The sequence below is a fragment of the Elgaria multicarinata genome, chromosome 5 (genome assembly GCF_023053635.1).
Source record: "Elgaria multicarinata webbii isolate HBS135686 ecotype San Diego chromosome 5, rElgMul1.1.pri, whole genome shotgun sequence".
Taxonomy (NCBI): domain Eukaryota; kingdom Metazoa; phylum Chordata; class Lepidosauria; order Squamata; family Anguidae; genus Elgaria; species Elgaria multicarinata.
In genome coordinates this window covers 113,536,990-113,550,352 of record NC_086175.1, presented here as the reverse complement: position 1 = coordinate 113,550,352, position 13,363 = coordinate 113,536,990, and the positions used below count along the sequence as shown (strand labels likewise).

The 13,363-nt window shown below is 39.0% G+C and overlaps 1 protein-coding gene across 2 annotated transcripts in view; it reads right to left on the bottom strand.

Annotated features, from left to right (window-relative positions):
- Positions 1-13,363, bottom strand: part of CRYL1 (crystallin lambda 1) — a 49,903-nt gene that overhangs the window by 22,708 nt on the left and 13,832 nt on the right. For both annotated transcript variants that reach the window (XM_063127039.1, XM_063127040.1), the window contains exon 3: positions 11,525-11,651. In XM_063127039.1, coding sequence (XP_062983109.1) covers positions 11,525-11,651 — 127 coding nt within the window. The remainder of the gene's footprint in view (positions 1-11,524; positions 11,652-13,363) is intronic.

Below are 13,363 nucleotides of genomic sequence, written 5' to 3'. Positions count from 1 at the left end.
AAAAATTAGTAGCTAGATACACTGAACCCAACATTGAAACCAACAGGACAACTCCTGTTTGGTACATTGACACCAAACTGCTTTCTTAAATAATAAAATTCCAAAATGAAGATTTGTGTATTTCATTATAATAGCTATTTTGATATTATTACAATGCTGGAGCAAACCACCGGTAACTTATTTTCCACCTATTTGAGCTCAGAAAGGAACTTTGGCTCCAGTCCAATCAGCTAATTACCCTGAGGATTATTTATTTGCCTTCCTGGGAGCACGTGGCTTGGTTCATTGACCAAATTGTCTGGAGTTAATCTGAAAGTGGATCTCCATCCAAACATCGTAACAGCTGTTCTTTCTCTGAGCAGCAAGATGCTAGATGGCGACTCCATGTAATGTACAAGAAGCTTTACACCGGGCTGTCTTTAAAAAGCATTTATTATTATTATTATTATTATTATTATTATTAATTATTTATTTATTTATTTATATAGCACCATCAGTGTACATGGCGCTGTACAGAGTAAAACAGTAAATAGCAAGACCCTGCCGCATAGGCTTACAATCTAATAAAATCATAGTAAAACAATAAGGAGGGGAAGAGAATGCAAACAGGTACAGGGTAGGGTAAGCAGGCACAGGGTAGGGTAAAACTAACATTTTGAGCTCAGACCATTGTTGTAATGCTGATCCTCTACAAAGTATATTGGTTACTTGATTAATTTCTTGATCAAATATGGTCAGGTATAGGCTATCTTAAAAAAAAACTTCTCCTTACCCAAGCCCACTCTACTTGCTGAGATTCACAAAGATGTCCTTGCTTCTTGCCCTAGGAGGCATCTCTGAGGACTAGTGCCAGGTGGAGTGCCTTTTCTGATGTAGCCTTAGTCCTCTGAATTCCATCCCCAAGTAAATTATTATTATTTATTTATTTATATAGCGCCATCAATGTACATGGTGCTGTACAGAATAAAACAATAAAATAGCAAGACCCTGCCGCATAGGCTTACATTCTAATAAAATCATAGTAAAACAATAAGGAGGGGAAGAGAATGCACCAAACAGGCACTGTGGCCTCTGGCACCTACTACTGCTTATGTCCAACAGGCTGTCTTTAAGATGACTTTCTGTAGATTTCCTCCATTTTGCATCTCACCTATAAACTTAAATTTGTTTTGTGTGTGTGTGTGTATATGTGTGTATGTGTGTGTTGTCCATGGGATAGCATTCCACAGTGGCCCCCCAACTGTGGAATGATCTCCCCGATGAGGCTCGCCTGGCACCAACATTGTTATCTTTTCGGTGCCAGGTCAAGACTTTTCTCTTCTCCCATTTTAACAGCATTTAACAACGTTAAGTTTGTTTTTAATGGACCCCAGAATTGTTTTTTAAATGGATACTGTTGTTTTTATACTGTTGTTTTTATGTTTCTGATGGGTTTTTTTTTTAAATTTTGTATACTTTTTTAATGTTTACCATTTTTAACTGTTGTAAACCGCCCAGAGAGCTTTGGCTGTGGGGCGGTATATAAATGTAATAAATAAATAAATACATTTCAACTTATCTTATGAAAATGGTATTTCATTTTTACATTGACTGTCATAATTCACTTTTGAAGTGTTTTGTAAAAAAAAAAAAGAGGCATGATAGTATTTTAATGCATAAAAAGGTAAAAAAGAGCCTCTTATATAGATAACTTCACAATGGTTCATGTTATTGTTTTTTACTCAAGGTACTTTAAGCTTTCTCTAGGTTCCAAATCTCAGTAATAAATGTGCTTCAAAGCAGTGTATTCATTCCAGTGGCTCCTGTGGCAATAAACTGTCAGTAATCACATCTAGTCCAGACCTTAGCTACTGAAATGCAGAATTAACTGAAGGGTTAAGGAACAGCATTAGGTAGCCTTACATTGTCAAAAGTATTCTACGTATCTAAACAGTGGTATAATACTCAGAAGCTAATATATGGCATACTAATAGTTTGGTGTTTTTATTAAATAAAACCTGATTTTAAAATTGCATAAAACTGAAGCAAAGCTGAAGTTATCATTTCAGGGCTCATCTACACCAAGCAGGATATTCCACTATGAAAGCAGTATGAAAGCGGTATATAAAAGGCAGGAGCCACACTACTGCTTTATAGTGGTATTGAAGTGCACTGATAACTGTTGGGGCCAATTAACACATTATTATTATTATTATTATTATTATTATTATTATTATTATTATTATTATTTACATCCCGCCTTTTTCCCAGTACTGGGACTCAAAACCCAGCACTGGGTTTGCAAAATTAAAACATGTACAATTAAAACACATACCACGTACCACTTCCATACTGCTACATCGTGCTTGGTGTGGCTCCTGCCACTATCGCTTTCATAGTGCTATATCCTGCTTGGTATATATGAGCCCTCAAAGACATGTCTTTGTTTCCAAAAAAATAAAATAAAGGATTGATAAATGTAGTCCCTTAAAAATAATTCTTATTGTGGCATGCAACATATTTAGGGAACAGATCTGAAAGTGAATACAATAACCTCTTTCAAGCCTCACATAGCTGAAAATAGAGATTATACACACAGGACATTTATCTACGAGTAAGGTTATTAATCTACCTCCAAAACATTCTTCTTAGATATTATTTTAGAAATAATAAGTTCAATCCTTAAATGTATAACCACAGGAATTTTAACCGACTTCTCTTAATCCTGTATGTCCAATTCTCAAATACTACTGAAAGTACTTAAAGAAGGATTATGCTTCAAGTTAAAACTGTGATTCTATCTCCTGGGTAGCATATAACACTAACCTATGATTTCTTTAACCTATGATTTGCTGCCCCACCTACGGTTGTTAGGCAGACAATCAAAACCAAACCCTGTTTGTTTTCTCAATCCCTGGGTTATTTGTTGCCATTCTCCTTTGCCCCCTCTTTGTATCCCAAATGTCTTCATGGTGCTGTATTACTAGTATGAAGAGCAGTTAACTTTTTTTGTAGCCATCGCCTCTGTAGCTTGCAAAAAAGAAAAAGCCATGAACAACCCATGTTTCTGGGTTCACATGTAACAACAGCCGATGGTTTAAATAACCCAGAATTTACAACACAACAATAAACCATGGGTTCTCTTTCTGGGTGGATTGTGGTAACGAAACTATGGTTTATTAGCACAGCTGAGTTCACCTATCACAACATTCCAGAATGCTATAATCCATGGGTTAAATAAGCCATGGTTTAGTGTTACGTGCAAACCAGGTCACAATCTGCTACAAACAAGACTAGATGCACTCAGATTCTGTTCTCATAAGTTGCTATCAGATGTGGCCTCCATTACCACCCACCTCCCCTTTTAAGAGGAATGCTGTATACTTGTATAGTACATTTAAAATAGTAATAATGAGCCTGATCTTTAAGATATGAGATGTAGGGATGCCTGGAGGGAGTGCAGTTTTGAAAAGATCATACTGAAATTTGACATATTCACTGCACAAAGTACTTAAAAAAAAAAAAAAAACTAATACCAGGAAGTAATTCTTCAATGTAGCTGTCAATTATTTGCAGCCATTTCAGAACCTTTTCTGCTCATGATGCACATCATTTTACTTAACAAAATATAAACACTGGCAGACTGCGCAGTTACGAAAATTAGAATAGAGTCTAATGTACCCATTTCTTTTCATAAGAAGAAAAAAACAGAAGAAAGTAGCATCAGAGAGGCTAATTTCCAAGAGTAGCACAATCCTCAAAACAGGTAAGGAGATGGATTGCTTGAGGGCACTTTACAGTTACTGAAGGTATTTAAGGTGAAAGTGGAAGGATATGGAATTGCTTGGAGGGAGTAACAGTTTATTAAAAGATGATGTAGCACACTAATGACGCTTGCATCGGCGAAGCACAGTTCCCTTAACATCAGCATGTGTTTCTGCAATGTGGCAGGCAAGTGCTGGCATGCACAGCAGACCTACTGATCATCCAATTAAGGCAATTGGGGTTAAGGAGAACATGAAGTGCTTGAGTGCTTCTTCATACAACCAGTCTTATGAGAATCCACACCACATGACAGAGAGGGGAAAGTCCTTCCTCAATATGGCACCCTCCAAATGGGTTGGACTGCAACTCCCAAAATTCCGAGCCAGCAAAGTCATGCTAGCTGGGAATTATAGGAGTTGCAGTGCAGCACATCTGGACAGCACCTGCTTAGGGAAGGTTGTCCTAGAGCGACAGCTTCCTCCCACCTCAACGGAAGCTATGAGTAGGAAGGGAGATGGAGTGCAGAGACCTTGAAGACATAAGTGGGAAGAAGAGGAAGGGAACCACCACACCTATTGATTCTATTGCTGATAGAAAGAGTTGGGTGAAAGATGTTTGGGAAGCTGAAGGAAGGCTTCACTCTGCTCTTCCACTCCTGGTAGGACTTCATACAGGTTGCTGTCCTGATTACATAAGAAGAGGGGAACTGGCAAAGAGAGCCCCTGCTTCCATTGTGTTAAATGTGCCTTGAGGAGAGGGTGGCAAGAAGCTCTTCCTCTCCCAGGCCTACTACTTTCACTGGGTCTGCTTCAGGTATTTCATATATGGTTTAGCAGCCTTCCAGAATTTCCTTTGAACTGATAGATATCAGTTGTCCATGGGCAGATGTACTCCTTGTTCCCTGGGGTCTGGGTGTTTGTTACATATTCCATTATAGCCATCTGCTGAACAGGAGTTAGAAGTTCCATTATTAATACATTTTTGCTTTCATAAAATACTAGAGTTACACTGGTTAACAAAAGTAAGTAAGAATTCTATATACATCATGGGAAATCTTATATGGTCAGTAGGCCATAACAGTATGTTTCAATTGGGTGGTGGAATGGTGCATGTGAAACTGCATGTGAAATTCATCCCTCTGAGACAAGAGACACAATCATGGACATCTTGTTCCACACTCATACCCAGGTGTGCATGCTGGGTCATCCGTATGGTGCCATTTAAGCAGATAGCAAGAAAACAGCACAAAGGAGAAATCTTTTCATTTCTGTCTTGGAGCCTCCCTTAGCATCACAATCACCCCTCCCTCCACAGCAGGGGTGTTGAACCCTTTTCAGTCCAAAAGCTGAATCCAATGTCAGAGAAACTCTCCAGCATGCATTCCAGTTGTGGGCGGCGCAAAGTGGGCAGGGACAAAATACCTGCATATTTTAGTTTAAACCTCTTGCTGCCAATAACTACGCCTATTAGAATGGGGGAAAGCTGTGAAAAACACAGAAAACCAGCAAACAACTGGTGGTCAGGGAAAAGGGGGCACAGCCCTCTGTGTAACCACGGAGAGCTAGATTGGGATCCCAGGTGGGCTGGATTTGACCCATGGTCTGAAACTTTGCACTCCTGCTCCACAGCAACGGCTTCTTACGAATGAACCAACTGCGAACTACTTAGCAGCTGCTGATATGGAGCAGTACCCCTGTGAGACTTTCCTGATACTATATCATAATTTTTGTGAGCAGGCCTCTCCCGCCCTTCATATTTCACCCTCTTGAAGAAGGTGCTGTTACCAGCCTCTGCTGATTCCCTTTACAATCCCAGCCATTGGGCCCATGGCCCATGATGGGTGGAGGCTGCGACCCAAACAAGGCTGCAAGAAGAGTGAAATGCACAAGTGCATGGATGGGACGCAGGCTGTCAGACATTGATCAGCAGGGGCTATGTCAAATCCACAGTGCTGTGTATTTCTCACCTTAACATGTTAAAAATACAGACCTCAGATACACAGAAAATATTATTAAAACTGATTGTTCAAAGTAAACAAATGCCTTAACTGTTCAATATTTCTGACAAGGCCAAGTAAGAGGTGTTTTTTTTAAGAAGCAAGCTGTTCAATATCTAGAGTGTAGCAGAACCACAAGAGCCAGGAACATAGATTGCAACAAAATAGGCCAGTTATGCATCTTTGATTTGAAGTTTTATCATATTGATTAACCACTTTAATATATTTCCCAAATGAGGGTTTAATTTATTACCATTTTTTAAAATCAAGGTTTAATTTCTTACAATTTCTTACAATAATGAGATTGGTTGTGCTTAATATATACTGAATTAGACTTTAGTTGTTGTTTTTAGATTCCACTTATGTTAATAAAAGTTAGCCATGAGTACAGAGAAGATTTACTTTAGTAATTCAGTAGCTACACTTTACTTACAAAATAACCCATGGCTTTGCTAATCATGGTGGAATTAACTTCAAACAAAAGGCGAAGTCCAAAAAGGTAGCATGTGGTTTATACTTCCAAGAGGATTTTTTTTTTAAAAGGACTTTCAAAAATTGTGATCTTAAGGGCAGGGGGAAAACAGAATGCTCATATCAATTTTAAATAATCAGAGCCTGCTGGTAATCAATTAATATACCCGTGTGCTCCTTTTTGGCAGCCAGTGTATTTTATGCAAACCATTGTGCATAAAACTGATATATGAAGGATAGTTTAAGGTTGCAAAAAAGATGGTTGTCAAGAAGAATACCAAATGTCTTACTTTCCCCAAACAACAGTCTGTTACGATCATTGTATAAATCGCAGACTTACAACATCAAGAAAGTCATTCAGTAACTTTTGAGAGCAATGGCCTTTAAAGAGAATTTGTTTACATTTCTATTTTTATTTATTTATTTATTACATTTCTATACCACCCAATAGCTGGAGCTCTATTGAAATCAATGGGACTTTCAACAAATATCTAGATCTCCCACTGAAATTAAAAGTCATTAAATTTGGTTGGACTGTACCAAAGAGCTTTTTTTAAAAAAAAAAAAACCCAAAAAAACCCAAACAAACTGAAAAATAAACCCAAAGCAGGATTGGAAGAATGGGGAATTAATATTTGAAGAACATTTGCATTTGCATAAGACCAATGTAATATTTTATAGCTATGACATAAGTTAAACTGCTATATCATCTAAAATAAATACACCGAAAGTTATAAATAAGGAACAAAAGGAGGCTAAAAAATTCTCAAAGAGGCCCCCGAATACCGCCCAATTACCAAATCTCTCTGGATGGTTCACACAAAATTAAACCTTAAAATGCAACATGATAATTAAGCGTTTAACATAACAAAATGTAAATCAGTTTGAAACACTTAAAAACAATTACCAATAACATGTTAGGACTCAAAAATCAACTAACATTAAAAAAGCCCATCATATGTAATCAAATGCCCTGGTATTGAGAAGATGACAATTTGGAACCAGAAAGACCTCACTGGGAAGTATTCCACAATTTGGTGTGCATGTCACAATTGTGCAGAGCCTCTCCCTCATAACCTCACTTATTCATATACACTATATATGAACATCCTTAACAGGTCTGGGTTGGGTTTTCTTTTTGAGAGGGGGGACTTAGAGCACTGGGAATCAATGTTGGTGGCTAAGAACAGTATCCAAAGCACTAACATGAATTACATTATGCTAGCATAAATCTGGTTTATGATAGCACAACGTAATTTATATGAAATTATATACCGTACCTTATTCTATTCAGACCCCAGAACTTCAAGCAGGTTCCAATGTAATGGCCTCTCTCACCCTTCGTATTTCACCCTCTTTCACCCAGAGGAAGTGAGGCAGGTGTCTACTAGGAGGAGGGCCTTCTCTGCTGTGGCACCCCGGCTGTGGAATGAGCTCCCTAAGGAGATTTGCTTGGCACCTACGTTATATGCTTTTAGACTTTTATTCTCTCAGCATTTTAACAGTCTATAAATAAATTTTAACTTGGTGTTTTAAATTTGTAATTTTGCATTGCTGCTGTTTTTATCTGGTTGAGCTTTTATATTGTATTTTATATTATGGTTTTATACTGTTGTTTTATACTTTGAATGTTTTTAATTTTTGTGAACCGCCCAGAGAGCTCCGGCTATTGGGCGGTATAGAAATGTAATTAATAAATAAATAATAAATAAATAATGGGAGAAGAGGGCTAAGCTAGCAAACCTGCAGCAAAACTAACATCTTCTTGATAATACCCACTCGGTCAGTGATTGCCTGGTTTGTTATTTGGGGTATCTCAATTTAAGGAAAAAACTGCACTCATGCTAAGCTTATGACGGACTTCTTTAGATGGTGAACACTTGATTTGGAATTTCCCCTCTAGGGGAATGAAACAGGAGCATCTAGTGGCTGTATTATAGCGCAACACGAGCTTTACACACTGCAGATATTCTGTGAGAATTTTAATTACTACATAATCTCTGATCTTTTTAAAAGCTAGATTATGGGGGGAAAGAGTGGGAGGCATCCTGGAGATTGGCGATGTTGTGTAAAGGACCCACAAACTAATCATGAGCATGCAATAAATTGTGTAGAGAAGCTCTTGGCACACATCCTTTTGTAGCCATGTCTTACTATGACACTATAGAAGAAGCACTGTCGGATTTGCCTGTGTGCTGAGAAGCCAGGGAGTGAACCTGGTACATCCTGCAGTTGCACCAGGTATTTGCAACAGAACTTAGGGAAGGGCCATGGCTCGGTGGCAAAGTTCATGCAAATGGTACTAGGTTCTCTCCCTGGCATCTTCTGCCTGTAACTCTACAGAACAACTGCCAGTTAGTGTAAACAACACCCTCCCGATATTTTGGAATACAGTTCTCCTCAGACCCACCAGGATTGACAGTGCTCAGGATGATGGGACTTGTAGTCTAACACATCTGGAGGGCAGTGGATTGGGAAAGGCTTGTGTAGACAATACTGAGCTTTCTGGACAAATAGTCTGGCTTGATATAAGCCGAATTTCTATTATGGGTATTACATGCCCTTTGACAGCTGTGCCATCTTTGTAGGGCCTCAACAGAAAGTGCATGGAGTTTCAGAAGGCCAAGCCAGTGGTCTGGATCCACTGAACCATACAGAAAGCTTATAAAAAGCACAGCCTGCAGGAGAGCAGGTTGGTTAATCCTGCCGCAGCCCTGCAGTTGCTTCAGCAGTATCTTTAGCACACTGGCTCCCTCCAGTGGGACACATTGTTCTTTATTAACCCATCTCCTAAAACATTTTATTAAAACTGATTTTTGGCATCTTAGCAATCCATAGAACTCGATGTGTGAAGGTCAGATTTTAACTGATGCCATAGTATGTTAGCCTTTGGAGGTACCAGAAAACTCTTTGTTGTTTATGCCATGCATAATATCATTCCCTCTATTTCCAAGGTTTGGGCTGTCAGTGCCTTTGCTTATGTAGTAAAAATTCTGCCACTAACACACAAGACGAAGGTATCAGCAAGCTTGGGGAAACTCCAAGGTTTGCAGAAATATGAAAAATCTTTTTTAGAATCTGTGGTGAAGGGGACCCTTCCCAAATAAAGACTCTCAGTGCCCACAGAAACTGTTTGTGGCAAAATGGAAAAACGAGTGTGGGGGGGAAATAGAATTTTATTTATTTATTTATTGCATTTCTATACTGCCCAATAGCTGAAGCTCTCTGGGCAGTTGAAAGGGACACGTCTGACTAGAACTGTAAACAGGAGCACTCCAGCATTTTGTTGAAGGTCCCAGTTGTTTGTACTAAAAGGAAGTAGTTTTTCAATTTACCACTTTGGACCGGGGGTGGGGGGCTTTGTTTAACTTGAATATGCTACATCCTGCATGTGGATTATTACCAGCACAGACCAGAGTTTTCCAGCAGTTAGAACAAGTTGTTATGTTTGAACTGCCCCTTAGGATACTTGAAAACACAACACAACCTTATGCATATCTACTTAGAAGTAAGTCCCACTGACTTCAATTGGGCTTACCTCCAGATACATGGCTATAGGATTACAGCCTTGTGGGATGAGTGTAGCAAGATGTATGATATAACCCATTTACTACTCAGTTTATTTAGATGTAGGGTGACCATATGGCAAGCAGGACAGGGCTTCTGTACCTTTAACAGTTGTATTGAAAAGGGCATTTCAGCAGGTGTCATTTGTATGCATGCAGCACCTGGTGAAATCCCCTCTTCATCACAACAGTTAAAGCTGCAGGAACCCTGCCCTCCTTTGTATCTGGTCATGCTAGGCAGGGCCCTGCAGCTTTAACTGTTGTGATGAAGAGGGAATTTCACCAGGTGCTGCCTGCATACAAATGACACCTGCTGAAATTCCCCTTTCAATACAACTGTTAAAAATACAGAAGCCCTGTCCTCCTTTTCATATGGTCACCCTATTTAGATGGGGTCCTCAGTTAATAGAACTGGAACAAGTGTAACAGAACCTCCATTTACTGTACTTAAGGCATCCAAATTGTCTGTTCATTAACTTTCTCCCAACACAATACAACGGTCATCACACCAGAATTTTGTACAAATAGTACCTCCATCAACCAGATTTCTTAACATTTTACATATACCCCGCAGGCACTATTAATTATTATTATTATTATTATTTATTTATATAGCACCATCAATGTACATGGTGCTGTACAGATTACACAGTAAATAGCAAGACCCTGCCGCATAGGCTTACAATCTAATAAAGTTGTAGTAGACAATAAGGAGGGAAAGAGAATGCAAACAGGCACAGGGAAGTGTAAACAGGCACTGGGTAGGGTGAAGCTAAACAGTATAGAGTCAGAACAAACTCAATATTTAAAAGCTATAGGGAACAGAAAAGCACTGACTTAGAGAACACTGGGTTTAACTAGATTATTAATTCAGCACATATATTTTGTATGTACTGTAGAAACTTTGTTGACCGCTGCGAATGTTCACACGTTTCTGAATTATATACCTATATGAACATAAGAAATGCTATGCTGGATCAGACTGAGCACTCATCTAGTCCAGCACTCTGTTCACACCGTGGCCAATCAGCTGTCAGCCAGGGACCAGCAAAGCAGGACACGGTGCAACAGCACCCTCCCACCAGTGTTCCCAACAACTGTTAGATGGACAACAGAAATGGTTCTATGAACCTGAAGTTTTCACGGAGGGGAGGATAACTCCCCACTATCTGTTAATTCAATGGACAAAGAACCTTATAGCTCTTGCTACTTTTGAGTCTACATTTTACTATCGGCAGCTTCATCTGTATTGGGACATCTGGTCTACATACACTAATTTGTATCCATAAATAATTTCTACTTTCCAACTTGGTATTGTGAGTTAAAGTACAGGATCTGTAACTATAGCAAACACTGAGGTAATACTATGTGTATTATAACCGCATCCCTCTCCCTTTTTACTTCCCTTTCCTTTGTCTTCTTCTTTTTTCCTTTCCCCACCTCCTTTCCCCCACAAATTACCAAAGAAAAGTCACCGGCTAACACAAGGTTTTGTTCTATTAAGATCTAGTCAGTGTAAAAATATTACTGAGCTGTAATGATTACTTGCTCCCTAGTAAGAGTGAAGTTTACTCATCATGTTTGTGATAAGAAGCCAGTGTTTTAAGTTTTATTAACTGCAAGACTTCTTCAAATTAACACAGCCAGTAACTGAACACATGTTTAGAACATCGATAAATCATTGGTTTATTGATAAAACTATCAAAGGTGACTTTAACCATTTGAAATGGAACAGGCACGTACTCACCTGAATATAAACGGCGCCCTCTACTGCTGCTTTTAAATCTGTGCCACCACTAATAAGAGCAAGCTGTTGATCGGCTTTCAGTGACCCTTTCAGCATTCCTGTCTTTTCTAGTTCTTTCATTTGTTTGCTATTTAAAAAAGCAAAACAAACAAACAAACAAACAGTGGAATTATTAGTGTTATTAATTTCCAGAATGACATGGTGTTGGCTACATGTAATAACATCTTTTAAAAAAATCTAATAGGTTAGATCAGTCTTTCCCAACCTGGTATGCTCCAGATGTTTCAGACATCAGCCCCTACCAGCCTCAGCCAGGATGGTCAATGCTTAGGAATGCTGAGAATTCTAGTCCAAAACATCTGGAAGGTTCTGGGCTGGAGGAGGCTGCTTTTGTACCATACATCAGACACAATGCAAAATTTGAGTTTGCTGAAAAGCATAAGATGGCTTATGCATGCATAACCCACTACAAGGTGAAGATTGCCAGGTTAAAGAGTCTCACAGAATTTAGGTCTGAAATGCCCTGAGCCATGAGAAGAGAGAGATAAACTGAGCAGAGAGGAGTGGACCATTTTAAAAGCTTTGCACGAGTTTCTTCATTATTGCAGGATGGAATCCACCATGGTGCTTAGTGTAAGAAAATCCTATCACACCTCTAAAAGGCACAGATCATGGACAAGAGTAAAATAATTGTGAGTGTGCTGGCACAACATGTCTTCTTCAGCTGATTTGAGTCAAGATGGGCAAAAGCAGCACCTATTCCATTACTATAGGCTGCAAGTCCCTTCTCTGCCCATTTATATATACATGGGCAAGAATTTCACATAGGCTGGTGGTCCAGCACCAACCTACCAACTGAACAAATGGTGTATGTTTAGGACAAAAAACATCAGGGCTAAAGGAGGAGAAATCAAGAGTTAAAGTCACCAAGGGTTCCAGAAATTTGGTGCTGGTTCCTAGAGATATGAAGCTTTTCACATCTGCACAGATTTCCTTGAGTAAAAATCTGTTGCCAGCTCCTCAAAACGGAGAGGTTCCCCTGCCCCCCAGTCCCTGATTTGTGCTACAAAAAGGCACTGGCATTTGGAGTTATTAAATTGTTACTAACACTAGAGGGCTCCCTAGTTTAGCTGCAACAGATTGAGATATACCAAAGGTCTTTAAGCATGGTATTTTAACATTTGAAACTTAAAAGTCCAGTTGTGACCTGGAGGTGTAGTTAACTGTATATCTGCATGTTGGGACAGGGTGTTACATGAAATTAAAATCAAATCCTTTAAAAACCTGTTACCTCCCCAAAATACTTTAGAATAGGAGAAACTTCAAATCAGAACAGACAGCAAATTGTCACTTTCAGTTTGACAAAGGACAATATGTTTCAGTCTCATCCAATACAATACTATTTTTAAGCTAGCAATTCATACAACTCAATTGTGTCCACACACCCAATTCTTTCTAAAAGGTGTTTTCCACCTCCCTCCTGGGAAATTCAGCCTTTCCACTGTAGTTCCGCCCGCATAAGTACTTTTACTTTCTTCAGTCTTGCTGCAGCTACATTTTTGTCTTCACAAAATGAAAAATATCCAAACATGTATTGATGACATTAGGAAGGAACAAAAATTAAGCAGTTTCAAGCAGATTCCCATTCAGTGGAGGTTCATCATCTGATGCATTCTTTCAGACAGTTTAACACTCTGAACTTCCCTCACTCAACAGGATCTCCTCAATCTGCTCTTCTCCAGTCTCCTCATGCTTAATATGACATCATTTGCCTTCAAAGGCAATACTATTCCCTGCAGAACTGTATTTCATGTCTACCTGAAAATATGAATCAGGTCT